Source organism: Patiria miniata, unplaced genomic scaffold, assembly GCF_015706575.1.
Source record: "Patiria miniata isolate m_02_andy unplaced genomic scaffold, ASM1570657v1 HiC_scaffold_15, whole genome shotgun sequence".
Classification (NCBI taxonomy): Eukaryota; Metazoa; Echinodermata; class Asteroidea; order Valvatida; family Asterinidae; genus Patiria; species Patiria miniata.
This window is the reverse complement of record NW_024037053.1, coordinates 2,554,858-2,574,373: the sequence shown is the minus strand read 5'-3', so window position 1 is coordinate 2,574,373 and position 19,516 is coordinate 2,554,858. Positions and strand designations below refer to the sequence as shown.

The window sequence follows — 19,516 nt, the reverse complement described above, 5'->3', positions numbered from 1 at the left end:
CATAATTTGCCTTGGTGCTTTCGATCATTTGCCTTGGTGCAATTTCCCATTCCTTGGTGCTCTTTGGTAAAAACAAATTGAGGAGGTGCGGAAATAGAGGGCGCTGTTGGAGCTACCGCGGAACATTTTGGAAAAAAAAAAGATCGATGCGCATGATTAAAATCGACGGGCCCGCTGACCAGAGACCGACTTATTTTTTTTTTGGCCTTATATTAAGTTGTGGCATTTTTAATTTGGTTCGCAAGAATTTGAAGATGTCCAAACGTAAAAAAAATAATTTGTCAACTTTGTTGGGGATTTGCGGGAGCTGGTCTGAAATGGTTTGCCCCAGTAGCATCAACCAAAGAATGCTCGTGCTTCATTTATTAGTTCATTCATGTACCATTTAGAAGTAGTTATAGATTCCATGCATTGTGGCTATCTTTGAGGCGTGGGCTTTTGTTCAACCGGCAAGGGGGGGGGGGGGTGGGGAGCGGTCCAGTGAATCTGCTTAAAGCTATGGTGAGAGTTTTTGTTGGCTAATTTGCTGAATAAGTTGTGAGCGAACATCACTCAGAGTTCAACTCACTGCGACACATGATTACCAGTTTACGTGCACTACAGCCGCCCAATGTGAACACAGTGCGTCGCTTTGGCTGTTGGAAACCCCAATTCCAACTTAAGAGTTTATACCTCTGGTTCTTTTCAGAACCATTCTCTTAGTTGAGAAATTAGTCGCACATGGTGTTTCCGCAAACCTTTCATTATTTAGTATCTCCACCATGCAAAGCCTCAAATCTTACTTAAACCCAAATTCATTGCAAAACCCTTTTACCCCTTTTCAGGTACAAATTTGTGAAAAGTTTGATAAATATAGGATGTAAAATTGCTGTCTGTGGTCGTCTGTGTTTTTAATATAAATTACATGAAATATTATTATGGAATGAGCGTGAACTGTTGAGGAAGGGAGCCCTCTCACTCAAGTTGGAAGTGACGTCGGACAATGCCGGCGAATAAGAATAACTGGAATATACGATTTCAACAGAAATTGTGTAGTTTTGCTAACAGTTCATAGAGCTGCTCCAACAAAGTTAAAAAGTGTTTTGCAAGAAAACAACTATTTACTTAAGCTTGAAATATTGTCATGGGAACACATTTTTTTTTAAACAGAGGTAGCTATAGGCCAATAGGCCAACCTGTTGTATATGGTAACCCTTTTTTTTATTGTACGAAATAACATTTGTGCGGAACTCATAAATAACATTTGTGCGTAACTCATAGGTTTATCTTAAAAAAAATCTGACATTCCCTGTCAGTTTTATAAAAAAAAAATGTTGCAGATTTGGTAAAACATGATGTGTTAAGTTATATGCAATTTTTTTTTCAAATGTAACCTTTCTTGATTAAAACATTATAACTGGCTATGTTAGTAATATACAACATTTGCAAACATTGTGGCACCTGGTGTTCTGTCATTTTCAGGAAAAGTGGTATTTTTGTATCAATTTCCAACAGTGGTCAGCCGACCATCGTTGGAACAAAAACTGACTTCTTTCAAATACTGCCCCAAATTTACCAAATTTGTTTGTCCACATTTTGTTTGCACATCTGTGAACGGATGCAAGCCAGCTGGTATAGTTCCCTGACCTGACAAATTCCCAGACATCTATAAATTGCTCTGTTTTGTCTGAAGTAGGGTCAGGGAACCAGACTACAAGAACAGCATTTGTTTCTTGGTTTTTCCAGCATCTATGAACACAGAACTTTAAACAGGTCAGTGTATTTTTCATTTGCTTTAAAATACTTATCCCAAAATCCATCCATTTCTGAAAATGACAGCAAAATCAAACGTTGTATATTACATTCAAGCTTTTAATATGAAAATAGATGTTTAATATTTGAACCATTTTTTTCAACATCCATTTTAAGGCACTTATAGTTTGGCCAGTTGTCACAGTTTAGCCAGTTTTGACGCCCAGTGTGTACTCCTCACAGACCAGTCGCATGTATATAATTGTAATTGACTATATTTATTTACGAGTGAATAAAAATAGAGCAATTGAATGCGCTTTGGTTGTTCGTTCAATTATTGCAAAAAAGTGGATAATATTGAAGTAGAAATGCTGAAGTACATGTATTTTATTTTATTTTTTTTTCTGGTAGCCATCGACTGGTACTTATATACTTTTAAACCATGGTATTGAAATTGGTCTCTCTCTCAAAAAAAGGAATTGGTCCCTCAAAAAATAACAAAAAGGAAAAAAAGACACCCAATACCCCCCCCCCCCCCCCAACAAACAAACAACCAACCAACAAGAAAGCACTCACAGAGCGCACACCTCCGCCAAGGCTAAATAAAATCTAATCTATTTGTGCTTGTACCAAGGACCACCGCTCTACAAGTACATGTATATGCCTGTGTTGGTCTACCTTTCCACTCCCGGTTGTATAAAATGGTCTAGTCCATTGACCTGTGTGGTTAGATTAGGTGGGTGATAAGGCATACAGGGTCACCGGGTCAGTGCCATGCACACGGAGCTGGTCACAGAGCGATCTGGTGAAAGTTTTCCATATGATGGAGGAAAATCATTTAAAAAAATATCCTGCATCCCAAAGCAAATCTAATCGATATGTACTTGTACCAAGGACCACCCCTGTAAAAATTGTCATGAAAATCCGTCCAGAACATTTTGAGGGTTATCCTGTTCACACATACTGAAATTTGTGTCCTTGTGGAGACATTTCTCTGTTCTCGTGTAGTAAAGTTTTCGAGTTTGAAAGTGTAGTTTCAAAATGCTCTTATTTTAACCAGAATTAATTCCCTTGGCTGAAATTCGGACTTAATATCCCTTTTCTTAAACTCTTCCATTTGCGACGGATCAACCCACCTTGGAAATTCCTAGTTTTTTGAGTAAAATCCATATACATGTATCTATTTCGTGAAAACCTTGTGGAGACTTGTATTTACTTATAGAAATTGCCCTGTGGAGACGTATACAACCTTTTGTTCCCTATTGTGTGCATGTCTCCAGAGGGCACGGTGTATCAGATCACAGACAAACACACTAACCAACCAACCAACCAACAAACAAACACAAACAAACACCAGTGAAAACATAACCTCCTTGGCGGAGGTAAAATAACAAAACAACAACAACAAAAACCGCTAAACAAACAATAATTAGCACCATCAGCAAAACACGTATTCAGGGATATATTTTTCACATGTACTACAAATCTAAAGACCCAAGCAAAGCGGATATCGTAAGTTGTAAATTAACTTACAAAAATAAAATTGTAAGAAGCCACAGAAATTTAATCCAGCATATTGTATTTCTTCTGTGCTGGAAAAAAATCCATTTCATTGATTTCTCTAAGCTAAGAATACTTTCCAAGCACAAAACAAAACAAACAAAAAACAAGAATCCAGAGCACCAAGTATTAAGAACCAAACCAAAAGAAGTAAATTTTTTTTTTTCTGAGCACACTCTAAATATAATTATTAAATAGCCTGGCGACCGGAATCACTCGATGATTTCGAGTATTCTTGACGGCGGCGACTTGACTTCATCTGGCCCAATCGTCACTGCCGACTGCAGACGCCTCACGTGATCGCCGGACAAGGTTGAATTGTGATACACATAAATCCAAGTTTGACCTGAATTTAAAAAACAAAAATGCTAAATTGACTCAGGTAATGATTTCAAGTTTCATGTGATCGTTTCTGTACTTTCATTGAATTTCGGTGTTTTTTTTTTGGGGGGGGGGGAGAGGGGGTACATTTTAGGTGTTTTGTTCATGAGAATGTAGAAAAAAGTTGATTATTGAAGAGAACAGTTACAATTTTGAATCTGATTATTGCATACCTTTGAGAATGGTTTTACAAGCTAAATTTCAGATATAATTTCGTTATTTCTGAACAGAATTGTAGCTCTAGTAATCAATGTTTATTTGGACTTATGGAGGTGTGAATTCTGAGGATGGGGAATGATAAATAAACTTGTTCTTCTTCTCATAATTTACTTTCTTTAAACAGCTGTTCACAAATTCAATTTAATTCAAGAAATTAGTAACGGATTTGTGTTCCAGGAATCAAGTTCTTCTCTTTTCTGTTTGTAAATTTTAATCACAAAAAACGGAAAAAGTACTGTTGCCTTTTGAAAAAATCTGCCAGGGTCGAAATGTTTGGCTCTCTTACATTTTTGATTTGTAAATATTTTTGAAGACAATAAAATCTGTTTTAATTACAAAAAAAAACAAATATAGAAATGTTCTTCACACAATTTGCTATGTAGATTATTTTATACAACAAATGAGGATTTCTTGTAAAACAGTATCCTACCCTTTTCAACCTTGGATCCGACTCGCACCGTGAGCCTGAGCCCCACCGCGTGGTCGATGTCAGCGCCCGCTACCGTCCGCCCAGCACCGAGCTCCAGGGTCACCTTGCCCAACGCTAGGGCGTCCAAGTCTTGCACGTAACCTGTTCAACCACGAAATAAAATTAATAAAAGAAAAATGCTCCTGGAATAAGAAGAATTAAAACAAGCAAAAAAAAACCTTGTACTTTTTTTTATGATAATTAGTTTTTTTAACAAGTGTGTTGTTTCTCGCTATTAGGGCTGTGTCACTGGTGGGAGTTTTGTTTTGAAAGTTGGTGTATAGGCCTACGTTCTTTTTGGGTGTAGCACCTTGAAAAATAGAAGTTCAAATTGAATTGATAATTTTCTAACATTCCTTAGTTAAGAGCTTTCCAATGAGACATCGCACGAAAAAAATCGGCCCACGACAAGTAATCAATTAAGTTCAACTTTTGAATTAAGAGTGGGACGTTCTGAACAGTGCCGTTCCGAATAGTGAATTTCTGAACTGGAGCGCGCCATTTAAAACCACATTTTAAAACTATATTAAGCCCTGCAAAAACAAACAAGCACATTATTTGTTACAGGATGTCATATTCCTTTAAATTTCGTCCGGAAAAGAAAATCGAAATTTTGAAAAAGCACGTATACCAACTTTAAAGAGTATGTTATGTAGGGCCTAGTAACGATGCTTTATAGTGTACATGTAAACTATTGACTTGATTTTGATATCTGTTCTTTTAAATGTTCTTACCTATTTTATAATCTGTTCATCGTAGTAAATAATATTGCAATGAAATATATGAAACGTAGTTTTACCGCTGCGTTCGGCCGATAGCTCCGTGGTATACGCCGCTCGTTTCAAGACCTTCCACGCGTCATCCACGCAACCCATTGCGTTGGTGCACAGCTTCTCCGCGACTCCAACACTGACTCCCTGAGATAGCAACATGGCCTGGAATTTCTTACAGGCCGACCCGTCTTGAAGGGTGCTGTTGATGGCAGCGATACCCGCTTCGGGCGTGCTGGCCTTCCCGCTGTTGTACAACAGGTAACCGCCTGAGATATTTTTACGAACATGAAAGTGTTGAAGTATTTTTGCGAACTGCGCGAAAGCGAACCAAGTTTGTCGTCACAAAATATTAACAATGCAGTCATCAACCTGGTAAACCAGCTAACCCAACGTACAGTTTGGTCATTCGGTAACGGTTTTGTTATTAAATAAACGTTATATCAAACGTTACCGAATCAACGTTACCAAACTCACAAACAATAGCGTTTATGGGTACCAAAACGTCATACCAACGGTTGTTTAACGTTATCCCATCATTAAAAACTACGTTGCAGTCAAAACTAAGAAACACGCAATTAACGCTGTACCAAAGTTTGGAACTTAGACCAGCGGTTCTTCCTCGGCCCGGTTCGATTCCTGGCGTGGTCCATGTGGATTGTGTTTTTGGCTCGGGTAATTATCATCACCCAGACTCCAAACCGGTCTTCAACAGAGTGTTTAAAACCGGCCAAACACACACATTTATTCCGTTATTAATATTACATCTACTATGGATAGCGCACGCATCGCTCGGTTGCGTACAAAACGCGCGAGATGGCGGCTAGATTATTCTCCCGTCATTCTTGTACCCGTATACCGCCTGTTTTTCACTCACCGAGTTTGCATACGAGTTCATTCAAGTCGTCAGGCCCGCCTCCCTGCAGACACTGCAGGGCCTCGGCAACCTCCAGCGCGTTGCCCATCGTGTTCCCGATCGGCGCATTCATGTCCGTCAGAAAAGCTGACGTCTTTACTCCAAGGCCTTTGCTCACAGACACCTGGTAGAGCAGTCAAGTCACAATCATCAAACATGACAACGGTGTTCAATATTTCCTTGCTACATTAATTTTGTTTTGACGAGACTGCCACGCGGAGATATGATCCGATTTGGATCGACATTGTGGCGTGGTGACTCAAACTACAGAATGCGTGCATGCACTAATGTTTTCTTTTTGTCTGAAATTTGCACTTAAAATTCATATTTTCGCGGGGCTATTATAATCATCGTGCTATGGATCGATATTCTCTGCTTTTGATGAAAAAAAAAAAAATTTCAAACAGCCCGTAATTCAGGCATAGCCTACCATGCTTTGTGCAAGCTGTCTGCCCTCCGCAATAGTCTGCATGAACGCCGCTTTGCCGACTTTGACGTCAAGGACTAAAAAGTTGACGTTCTCGGCTGCCTTCTTGGAGACGATCGACGCTGTTGGTCCAACGAAAACAAAAGCCAACCATTTTTACATATTAATACACAGATCCATGATATAAGGCCCCACCCATTCGCACGTGGGTGGGCAGCAACACGAACACCTGTCTAATGCCGCACTGCATTTGCCAGACGCGCGCGTTATACGCAAATGCGCACGCATGTCGGACTATTGTCAGGGCTGTGGTTGGTCAACTTACGTGGGGCGGGACCAAATGTTCCGCTGTACACGCGCACGCACGGGACCATCCGTCTATTACACGGTACAATGTTAGGGTCGCCTTCATTTTTTTAATCGACCAAGTAGTAAGTTGCTGATAAACAATTGATGGCGTCTCACTCGCTCAAAATATTTTCATAGCAAAGCAGAAACTTTGCTAAGAACTTTTAGGGATACCTTTAATATCAAAAAAAATCCCCCACAAATGCTCACATTATATACTCTACCGAATCAGGAATTTCTCATTGCAATTGGTTGAAACAATATCAGGAATTTCTCATTGCAATTGGTTGAAACAATATTGTGCAGAGTAATAACATGTCATGCCTGTTATGAGTGGCACACTGCCAACTGTGGACGTCACGTCCCTCGTCGCGTACAGCTTTTTATCCGCGGGAACGAGGTTGCTGGTTTGCCCCACAATGCAACAGCCCACCTCTTCCAAGATGGCCGTCATCCGCTCCTTGGCAACCAAGACGGTGTAGCCAGGGATGGCTTCGAGCTTGTCCAGTGTTCCACCGGTGTGCCCTAGCCCTCTGCCGGAGATCATTGGTACCTTTTTAAAATAAATCAGGAATTATTACTAGGCCTTATCATATCACCCCACTATAGGGTATTCCTTATTATGCTACATGCCGCACAGTTGAATTCCTGCATATCAGAAAACGATGTTTATACCTTCCGCCCTATTAACCCAACACGCTGGTATCGGCAAATTTCCTTGAGCTCTCATTGGTTAGATTCCCCCCATAGAGTTTGGCGGCAGGCTACCCATAATTCAGTTCTCAAGTAGACTTGATTCCACTCGCTATCAGCAGTATCAAGCTCACACTCGCAAGATGCATCATATTGTGCGTATTAAAGGCAACCCGAAGTGTTATTTTTTTAAGGAGAGTTGAAGACGCCCAAAATAGATAAATTGATAGATACAAACTTTATTGTTATACTTCTGTCTTGAATACTGTATTTTCATTGGCTTAGAACGATCACGTGTTAAGTTTATAAAAAGTCATAGCACACCCCCTGTGCCACGTTAAGTATGTACGGAGTGTGAAATGCTTTCATCGTTGGTACCCACGTTTTTTCCACTATGTTTCACACACAGTGGGAGCAGCAAACTAGCTAGTGTGACTCGTGTTTGCATCTGATGCACCGCATCATCGATTTTCCTTGAAATCAGTTGAGTTTGTTTTCGACATGCCTTTATTTGAACACGAATAATGTTGAAACTCTTTTACAATATCAAACCAATACTCACCAGGGATAAAGTTCAGATTCCAAGCTTTAAAATTATATAAAAATGATGGCGGTACGTGTTTCCGCGCCGACGCTAGAGCCTCGTAAACAAAAAGTTACGGGTATTTTGCATGGGACGCGCTGTTTATAATCTTGATGCAACTTCCAATATGATTTCCGAACTAACCTTCATGTCACATGCAGCGAGTGCTGGGGCCAGGGGTAGGCTGATCTTGTCGCCTATTCCCCCCGTCGAGTGCTTGTCGACCAGGGTGCCCTGCCAGTGTTCCGGCCAGTCCAGTATCTCGCCGCTATCTCGCATTGCCTTGGTTAGGGCCAGGGTCTCGGATGTGGAGAGCCCCTTAAGGTACATGGCCATCAGCAGAGCACCTAATTTTCATAAGATTGTTTAGATGTTGATATGTTTCCAGGAAAGTATAGTCAAATTATGAACGTATTAGCTAGCACCCCCGGCTCCAATTATAGTCCATTAACTTTATAACAACGAATTTTTTTTTTCAATCGGATACATTTTATTGAGTTATGTCCAATTGAAGACTAGTACCCTTTTTTCATTTTGTCCACGGCGACTGATATTTTGACTGCTGCAGTAAGAAACGGTCTGAAACTTGCATTTGTGAAAAAAAAAAGGCAACCAAGTAGAGGGCAGAGACAGAGCAGCAAAGCAAACATCTAGGAAGTTAACAAAACTGTTCTTCTCAGGACTACCATTACTTCCAAAAGCAAAAACGACCATTGTTGCAAAAAAAAAACCCAATAAAAAAGAACAAAATAATTACAGGAAGATTAGGGGGCCTAAACCATTAAAGAAAGCAAAACTACCCCCACCCCAAATCCATTACATTCCTAACAACAATAATTGAGACCGTGGACAGATTGAAAAATCGGCACTTATTTTGAAGTGGCCATAACTCAATGAAAATATTGACCAGATTGGAAAGATTTGTTCTTTGTTGATACTCTAGCGAGCGGGCTACCACTAAGGTTATGTCCAATAACCAGATGTGCTGCCTTTCGCGATCCAATGCAGCTATTCTGTGAAACTGGCGAATCGTGTCTCCCCTGTTTCCCCTATCGTGGCGTGAATTTTGATGAGGCAACCTCGCTTTCATATTTCTCAGCATGGTGCTCGAGTGAAGTCAAGTATCAAGTCTCCTTTAACCAACCAACGGTGTGAACAGTCACATACAGTCAAACATTCCACTCACTTCCCCTGCATGCAGTCCCCAACAGTCAGATCATACTCAAGTAAGCACTCTGACTTGCCAAATTCAGTCAACAGACAAAAACAGGCAACTGGTAGGCACATCTGGCTTATCAATCACCTACAGTTGAAGTTACATAAAACAGTCACAGCCATGCCCATATAGGTATGCACCCCTATTTTGGGTTCAACCCGATGTTCCCCAATACCTATGTTCCCCAATATCTATGTTCCCCAAAATCCTTAGGGTTAGGGTCGGGGATAAGGTTATAGGGTTACGGTTAGGGTTGGAAAACATAGGTACTGGGGAACATGCACCCCCTACTTTATAAGCTATTGAACAGTCACTAGATTGATTCTGACTGCAAGGACAACTTGGCACAGAATGTGGTATGCGTATGTAACCATACCGTGCGAGATACGCGGAATTAAGAGCCTTGTAGTTATAGTCTTCTGCCACTGAATATGAGCGATACTCTATACATATAATTTTTTTTAATTTCTAACCGGTTTCCGGATCCTCAGAATCTGAAACTATCAGTCAACCGCAGCCGACCTAAACAGGAACACTGTGACATTATTATACGTCAACTTCCACTTTCGTTTCCATCACTGTATGTGAAATGTATAATGTTAGGCCAATTCGCAAATGCATGATACAGTATGCAAACTGTATGCATTAAAGGTTTCCCCCGGTCGGCAAGCGCCAGAATATATTATTATTTTGGTTACATATTGTTTTTATAGCCATATTTTAGAGGCTATAGATCACGGGAATTCCACGAAATGTCTCACAATCACGAAAAATATTTTGGAGAAAAAAACCCCGATTGTTTACATCCAGCGTGGCAGCGATTTTTGCCTTGCCTATAAGTTGTTATGTTCCAGCAGTGAATATAAATAAAAAAGGCATCGAATTTTGAGCAAAGCTGTCACCATATTAGACGGTGCGCCGCATTTACAATTCACTTTTTGATACAAGGTCCCGCACTAGATTCAGACTTTCAGAAAAGGCGATCCTATAGCGCGCACCTCCATGTTTGAGACATGGAATTACGACAATCGCCCTATAGCGGAATTTAAGGACCAATATTTTGTACAACGAAATTCCGTCGCGCGGTATATAATTACATGAAACAGCACAGTTTCAGGGTACGGTTTTGTGAACTTTCATCTCGAAAGTGCTTTTTAAAACTAATCGGCAAACTCTCTCGACGGTTGAGCGAGCTAAAACTAAAAGAGAGAATGTTCGGCCATAATGTACCAGTTAGCGTCATCTTGCGCGTCTAATGCGAGTGGTCGATATCGTGTACACAGTACTTTAGCGAAAAATTACATCTATCAACTAAATTTAGAAAGTTCGAAAAAGACATTTAGCATGCAAAACACCATTGTTTGCAAGAATTAGCAGGAGTTTTTTTTTAAGTGTTCACGTTTGGGAATTTGGACGAGTCGTACACTTTTAAGTACGGATCTATCGACATTTTCCAAACATCGACTTCGTTTCGGCTGAAGCGTCAGGCCCAGTTTCATGATCTTCGGTCGGTGACGTGAAAGACATAGACTTTATATAATTGGATTAATTTTCTACCAAATTACTGTGATGGGGCTAGGTGCACATTGCTAGCATTGGTTCCTTTGGTCTGAGTATATTATTATTCAGTTCTTAAAGTTCACTGGATCTGGACACTATAGAAAGCCTAACCAAAAACGGACCCGATGTTTGAAAATCTCCGTCAACAAAAAAGTTTGCACTACCTTTTTAGGCCTAAACAATATTGAGCTATATTAAACTAGCAATATGGCCAAAGATATATCTTTTGGAAATTGAAAGAATTACTGGATAAGGGATATCATAAACGGTGTGGACATCCACTCTTATCGTAATTTTATGTTTACGTACGTCCGTATGCCGCAAGGCAGGTCAAAGATCGCCGTATACAAAGAGGTATGCAAATTATTGTGTTTTATTAGTTTTTATGAGTCCAGTGTCCACTATAGAAAGCGGAACTATATTCCATGTGTACATAGAATGTATACGTGTACATGTGCAATGGCATGTGGACTTGTATTATTTTTATCCTATTGTTAAACAAAAACTTTGGCGCCATTTTTTTTATGGGCGGCCATCAGTTTGCGTGAATGTCAACAGTGGTATATAATGCAACAGAATTTCCATGAAATGGCACATTTTAAAACACTCTCAGCCTAAATGCATCTTTGTTTAGTTTTTGTTCGTTTCTATTAGTTAACTGTCGGTTTGAACTTTTGAAATGTAGGATCGGAAAAATCGGTTTCCCCATTCAGTTTAACCAATAAAGAATGCTCATAATTTGGAAAGCGAGGTTGTACGTCATGCATGTATACTGTCAACTTACATAGGCCTACATGTACATATATTTTGAATTTCGTCAAAACGGTTTAAAAAGATTGAATGATTGAACATTTCGGCCATACTGACCTCAATATCAGTAGTGTATACGTGTTTCGTAGTCCCCTCCCCCTTATACACCGCTATACAGACATATTTATTACCATTCAATAATTTTGTATTCGATTTAGATCAAGAAAGTAACTATCAAAGCGTAAAACGAATTGTCAAAGTTCCACGCTATACGGACTTCGCGGTGGTCCTTGAAAACGTAACACCAATCGTTTGAATGTCACCGTCACCGCCACCGCAGGGCCGTGTATACAAAGTAGATTTAAATTGTAGGCTTACATGTACACAATGTAATCTATATAGGCCTACAGTTGTCAAAACTGATTAATATTATCTACAATTTCATTATAGATATTATAAGTACACTATCTCCTCCATGATGTAAGACCGACTCGACCTCAAAAGAATAATTCGTGCAAAAAGAAACTGGTCGTACGCAAATTGCTTCCTTAATTTTTTTTCGCCGTCAAAACCCTCAGATGAAAGCATTTAACAAAAGTACAATACAAAAAAAACGAAAGAAAACACAGCAGATAAATTAATGTGTGAAACTGAGCATATACACATTCACGCAAGGGATTTTATACACAACTTATTCTATGCTTGTGTAGGTAAATTTCCCACAAGGAAACGGCACGCGAATTTTCAGTTCCATATGTCAATAATATTCCGAGGAATGTTTCCTCCACTGTACGAAAAATGTACTTCTTTATTTCACAGGATATTTTCAAGGCATTATAATCATTTGCATTTTGTGCCCCCAAAGTAGCCTACCGAAATTATTATCCAAAAGCTTAGGCCTACTTGGATTAAAGATCGTACTGGTATACTAACCACCCTGTGAAATTATTCCGTCTGGATTGCTATCATTTAGAAGAAATCAAGAAATGAAATGTGGGTATTTCCAACGATGAGTCATTTGACTGTTCGTTATGAGTAATCGTGTTTCGCGCGTGATTACAAGGTTGTGGTTTTTCAGTGATTTCTTGAAAAGTGTAATATCCACCGAGCTGAAACTTCAACAGGCTAGGTTTTTAATCTGTTTTGAACGTTCTTCTTTGGATTTTGAGTGGTGTTATGATTGGAAACGAACAAAAGGTATGAAGAGAAAATTATTTTCAATTCAGCGAGTGCAGTGTTTTGTTGGGGGCGTTGCCACTCATTGAGCTTGTGAATGGGAGAGTTTGGCCGCACACCTCCCTTCATCCCCCGTACGCCAGGCGTCACGGTACGCTTGGCTTGATCGCCACGTAAACACAGAGTACACCCTCTAATAACTTTCTTTAGTTCTTACCTATCTGACTGTCGTCCACGTCATCGCTCTGCAGGTTTGCCGTGAACCACCTAATCTCTGCCGGGGATAACTCGCCGCCATCCCGTTTCGTTGCGATGATATCCGGCATGCGGTACGCCGGCGTTTCGGCACACATTTTCTGGCGCTTGGCCTCTTCCATATCGTTGTTCGCTCAATTCGTATTAATGTGCAAGTACATGTATGTGTGTACACTGTAGAGTTTGTGCAGAATGTGTTAAGTTATGGTCTGTGCCTATTTGGTTTGACCCTGTGTTCCTAGTTCATGCACTGATCATTGCAAAGGCGCAGGCTGCAGTACACGGCTCATAAACCTTCAGCCCCTGGATCCGCAACGTGAAAAACAGGTGGTTGGTGCACCGGTGGCGCGCGATGGCTTAGACTTATCTCAAGTCGTTAGACACTCAAGTTTTGTCCGCCGCGCTGTACAAACCTCGTGCTTTAATAATTATTGTTTGGAGATGTTGGCGCCGACAACCAACGCCTGCGGGCGTCTTACCACGGCCAATTAACGACTTGGGACTTGGGCGGAGTCCATTCACAAATAATTCAGTGACTGATTGCTAGAATAATAGTAGTTTAAAATCTGTTTTTCGGGGTGAATCTCTCAAACAAGCTAGGGGAGAAAACTTAAAGAAAACCATTACGAATTTCTCCCATTTAAACGAATCCGAGTTAGACCTTTCTAACTCGGAAAGAAAACATCCATTCCTAAGTGACAGCTCCCCCCAATGGACATAAATTTAATACCCCCTTGTTGTGGTCAGCTCAAGTATATATGGCCTATTGACCTCTACAGGTACACCATATATGCCACGTGGGTAACGAGTAATTGACTGATTTGTTTCATCCACTGATGGTAGTGGTCACTACTGCAAACCATGCACCAGCTTTTATACGTGGGATTATAAAAATTGACTAGAAAACCTTGAAGACAAAACGGGCAGGAAAATTCTCTATTGGAAGTCGAGTTCAAGCGATTGATGAGTTAGAAAGATGGTGTGCTGCTAAGGTACATGTACATGTAGTCAGAGATGATAATGATAGGGGTCATCTAGTGAGTTTTACGGGATATATCCTGGAGATGATATCTGGGTGGATGAGGATTCGATTAGACATCTAATACTTCACTATGAAGAGCAACAGAGACGTAAGTACCATCCCATACATTAAATAGTTGTAGGCATATCAACAAACTGTAAATGTGGATATTTCACCCCTTCTCATATACTCAATCAACTTGATTGGAAAATAAATATCTAATCAACAAAAGGATACTTGAAATTTATGAATACCAAAAATTAACATCCGACGCAGAGTTCACGATGAACGATCTTATATGAACCGTACCAAAAGAAAAAACCCAATTTGATAGGATCAGTAAAATGGCATCATTTTATTTATTTACTATAGTAGGCCTAAGCAACATTTTGCATAATGGATAAATATTTCCTGTGAAATTTGTTGTGATACAGAATTCGTGCATGTATTTTCTTTACCAGAACAACATAAAGGCTATGACACCCCAATAAACCTAATAGAAAAATATTGGAAGGTTGTCCCATATTGGTCAATTATGATCATGTACATGAATATCACAAAATGCCATTTTGAAGCAAGGTTAACAATAATATGACATTTTATGTTTGCATCTAGACCTTTCTGGCAGAACAAGGTTAACCAAACATCTCAGTGCACGAATACATGTACACCAATATTCCCCAATAAAAAAAAAAAAACATACACCCCTACGTTTGAATATTTTGCTTTCGGTGAACATACAGCTTTACGTTTGAATATTTTGCTTTTGGGTGAATGTTATCCTGCTGTCAATTATCATCATTACAGAAAGCTGCAGGCAAGCCTCCACCAAAAGAAGACAGTGTAAGACTAAGAGGAAACACTTGCAGTTTTTTTGAGAGAGTGCCAGCAAGACGATCTGGTTGAAACAGTTGATGGCAGGGTGATTTGAGGAATGGCAATATTCAAACAGTGGATCCCTTCAAAAGGCTTATTTTCCTGCAAGACGGAGCTGCAGTAAGCCTTAATAACATTTCATTGCCAGGTAAAGATTACTCAGACCAATTTTTGTAATGAATCAAGAGACAGTAAACTAATGGCAAGTTGACTCTGTAACGGTAATGATTAATTGAATGATTGTTACACGGTATACAGTTTTTTAAGGCAACACTAAGGGACAATCAACAAAAATGTACCGTGTCCTTGTCAATGAGCAAGCAAAAATCAATTCCAAGAAATTTCCAGACATTGTAAGATATTCGGTTGCAGAAAACAAATTCATCCTTGATGCATTATTGAAAGCAAACGATTACATGCCGGACTCAACAAACTACTCAGGAAAAATTAATCAGCAACCAACACTTCGTGACAAACATTTCTGTAAGAAAACACGTATGATAAGTCTCATTAAAAAAACCAAAGAAAAGTACATGTAAATCAAAACAGTCTTAGACTGTTTTAAATTTGCATAAACTAAAATATTTTTTTCAACATTAAGATTGTAAGGCTTACAATCTTAATGTAAAAAAATTATTTTACGCAAATTCAAAAAGAAAACATCATTTAAGTACTCACAAGGTTTCATTCCCTGAACAAGCAAAGTTATTTCTGCAAAGAGTATTCAGGGCTGTCTAATATTGAAGAACACATATATCTGGAAATGTGGAAAGCGAAGAAGTGGCTGAGCATCAAAAAGAAAAAGCAAACAACTACAGTGGACGATTACAACTCTGCTGTTGCTCATTTATACAAAACTCTTTAATTTAAAATTCTGAACAACGAATAGTTACTTTCATTGTAATTAACATTTGGAATTATACGTCATAAAGCCTGATCTTTTGAAAAGGACAGAGATCGGAATGCATCTTTAAAGAAAAATCATATAGGTCAGTTCCAACCAAGTATTTTTTTTTATAACACCGATTAATCAACAGTCTACAGATGGTATTACTTTCTGAGTTTCAGGGCTAGCTGTCATGGAATTAACATGTGCCTTATACATGTACAATGTACTTATCCAAAGAGATTTTCCGTTTGAAATTTCGCAGGATATTTATAATGCAATAATTATGATTTTGTTGCTGCAAGTGTAAATTGTTTATATAGACTTCTTGTTCTACAAAAAAGGCCCTTATGAATCTTCTAGCGAAGTATTTCACAAATGCAAGACTCTTAAGTCAGTGATTTATATTGCTTCGGCTTGGAAATTTTATGAATCAATTTATTTTTCTTGAATTGATGTACTTTGTTTTAGAGTATCTTTACAATTAATTTTCATTATATACAGAGAATCTGGTGATTGTCTTTTCCCCAAGTAGCTCAGACACTTAGTCATCATAGCGTCATATAGCCCAAGTGATTTAAGAGATTTCAAGCGTGTCTTGTGTGTACATGTATTATGTTACAATAATTCTTTTCAATTATGCTCTTGTGTCTCTTCCTTTACTCTTTATGTGCAATCCTTTTCCATGTTGCAACATTCAATTTTGAACAATTTGCTGAGTTGTTTTTTTGTAAAAACATAGAATTCATTTTTGGATATTAACATGGCTCAATGCACATGAACTCCAGCTCCAATTAATACACAACTAGACTTATGTGGTTTTAAATTACAAATGTAAACAAGTCAATTTGTTCGATTAAATTTAAAACAACACACTCTTCGAAATTTCACATAAAGAAAAAAAGATAGAAGAGCATCTTTGTACAGTTGGTTTCCACTTCATCATTGTCCATTTTATTTGCATACGTGTTGTGGTTATCCATGTTTTGGGTTGCTTTATTTTATTTTACTCTACTGTTTTAGACCTCCACAAACTGTTGTAAGGGTTTGCTTTTTTTGAAAATAAACTGAACAACACGTGAAGCTACATTTTTGACCTGGGTCCCTATTTTAAAGTTTAAGTTATTGTGCAAGTTTTGATTTGTAGTATTGCCTTACAGCACTTCTTCGGTACGGTTGTGCATGTTAGCAAAACTGCTTTGTGTATGTAGTACTTGCATAATTAAATGTGCCACATCTTTGATTATATGTAAAGTGCGCCAACAGTTTATTCTTTGCAAATAAAAAACTTCATTAAACATTCAGTTGAATGGGAACAAAATATTCATTGTTTATAAATGTTGTTGTTTTAGCACTTTAATCAGTTGTACATCATTATTTGTTGTTTTTTATGGAGTCAAATATACCTTGATGTCTAATTCGAAGAATGCTGTATCTGTCATCAAAATGGATCATTGAAGATTGTAAGATTTTGGGACACAGACATTTTGAAAAGAAAACAAGGGGGCATACGTTTACCCCTTGGAGGATACCCCCTCCCCTCCGGACCTGCCTACGATTGGGCCAATTTCTAAGTCTTTAATTTTGATGATGACTCTGCAGTATTAAATGGTAAATGATTGAACTTGTATAAAATAGGCCTATTTTTTTTTACTTTTAGCATTCATTTCACTGTGTTAAAAAACCCTGAAGTTAAAACTTTCTCAGCAAATTTTTTGAGTGCATATTCTGAATCTAGATTGAGTACTGTATGTATGTATGCAATGAAGGGAAACCTGCATCAAATACTACCAACAATTTGTGTATGCACAAATCCTATCTGTATCTGTGCATACTAGTACATGTACATTGTGTACAGTGTGGGCCACTTATTATAATAATTTGCCCTCCAGTTGGTGCGGAAACTCTCAGAGGAGTGCTAATCTGTGTAGCTTGAACTAAGCTGACCCAGAGTCAGTGCATGGTCAGTTGGGCATTTACCATGCCCCCAGACCACCTGTTGGCGACCTAGGTTGACTGTGGACATATCACAATTGGCAAGTTTTAGGAGGCGTTGAGTGATTAGACTGATACTTATCCCCATAGGAGACATGTTCCCATTAATCTTCTCTTTGAAAAGGATGTGGGATTTTGAGAGAATTTAAATGGGAGAAATTCGTAATGATAATTTTTCAACGGAAAAAGGCAATTCTTTTCGGTTTTCAAAAAACCTTGTCATGTTTACTATGATGCATTTTGTTCGATGTGTCTTGCATTGCCAAGAACTTAGGGAATGCCAACGATTGAGCAGGTGAATTAAAACTAAGTGGACTAGACTGCACGATAAGCGCGCTCTGGCCGTCTTGCATGAAAGTCTGGAAAGATTTCCATATACGAAGTTCACTCAACACCCTGTGTACAAACCCTATGAGATTGGACCGAAAAATTCCAAGTGTTTTCTAAGAAAATGCTTGTATTTTCTCACTGCTCAAATTGACTTTGATGACATGAAATTGCTATCTGGGGGCTTGTTAGTCAGTACAGAGGAAAATTAGTGAACTTCGCATATGGTAATCTTGCCGAAAGGGTTGCTTGAAATCACCAGCTGGTCGTGCATGGGGAATTTCTCATTTTGTTGAAAAGTGACAATGCAAAATATATAATAGTGACCTTCATAATGCAATTGTATCCTCAATCCAAGCCCTTGATGCTCATGAAACTGACACAGGGCCAGGCAGGGCCCCTAACTTCCTAAGTTCGCAGCGCACAAAAATACCACGTGACTATCACATTACCACGCACTTTCTTGCCCCATTCAAAACTTTTGTCATAAACAGTGTGACAAATTGTTACAAACAAATTGGTGTAAGTATTTAATGTATTGTGTTTGCTCTTTTTTGGACAACTACAATTGGTACTTACAGTTTTATGGGTGAGTAAGGGGGTTAGATTTTGATCATTTTTTTTGGGGGGGGGGGCGACCGACGGACCGACACCGAGTGACTCCGAAGCTCTGTTGCCAGAGCTTTAAAAAGTTAGTGCACTTCTTTGGTTGTGTACAAAGCTTATCAGGGTGCGCGCCTGTAATAAAATTCCCATAGACACTAGTGCTAAATGCCCATACTTCAAAATTCATTTAAAAATACTCAGAACTCTCACAGGTATTCAAGCTGCACAGAAAAATGATGATCAACATGTCATCTTTCATTTTCTTTTCAATTTTGGGTGGGTTGACAATTGACTTTTTCTCACCCAAAGAAGAACACCCCTAAAACGAATGATGTTTCCCAAACTGGAAAAGTAGCCATTTTGAAAGAGAATCCCTCCACAACATGGCTAAATAGCGCCACTTTCGGGCCCGATTGCATCCAAAATGCTCAGAATTGGAAGCTCCAAGTCCAGGCCAGAGGTTCAGTGCCACATGTCTTCAATTCCCCAATTCCATGGTTCTCAGAACTCTCTAATATAGAATATTTTGAGGATATAACTTCATGAGCTCGGCGGACAGATTTTTGGCCTATTTACAGGCGTGCACCCATCAAGTCCATGCACGGAGCTTGAGTCAAGTGCATTTTCAAAGCATTTTCAAACAAAATTGGAAATGTTTCTCAGTCCCAGATTCGTGGAGTTTTCAACATTCACTGAGATAATTATGATGAAAAAAGTGGCGTCAGGATGCAGTATTCTTTCCAAATAATTC

General features: G+C 39.0%; 1 protein-coding gene across 1 annotated transcript; it reads right to left on the bottom strand.

The window, feature by feature from the left end:
• Positions 1-3,205: 3,205 nt before the first annotated feature.
• Positions 3,206-13,405, bottom strand: LOC119722406 (thymidine phosphorylase-like). Its single transcript, XM_038192503.1, has 8 exons — positions 13,017-13,405; positions 8,242-8,444; positions 7,146-7,374; positions 6,477-6,595; positions 6,008-6,170; positions 5,160-5,399; positions 4,322-4,462; positions 3,206-3,637 (listed from the first exon to the last, which is right to left on the bottom strand). The coding sequence occupies exons 1-8, from the start codon at positions 13,174-13,176 to the stop codon at positions 3,504-3,506; spliced, it is 1,389 nt and encodes a 462-aa protein (XP_038048431.1). The 5' UTR covers positions 13,177-13,405; the 3' UTR covers positions 3,206-3,503.
• Between the last annotated feature and the right edge of the window lie 6,111 nt (positions 13,406-19,516).

Coding starts and splice junctions, on each gene's coding strand:
- LOC119722406 (XM_038192503.1), bottom strand. CDS start 13,176: ATGGAAGAGGCCAAGCGCCAGAAAATGTGTGCCGAAACGCCGGCGTAC. Junction 6,171..6,476: donor GACAGCTTGCACAAAGCATG/GTAGGCTATGCC, acceptor CTGCTCTACCAG/GTGTCTGTGAGCAAAGGCCT. Junction 3,638..4,321: donor CGGATCCAAGGTTGAAAAGG/GTAGGATACTGT, acceptor TTTTAAATTCAG/GTCAAACTTGGATTTATGTG.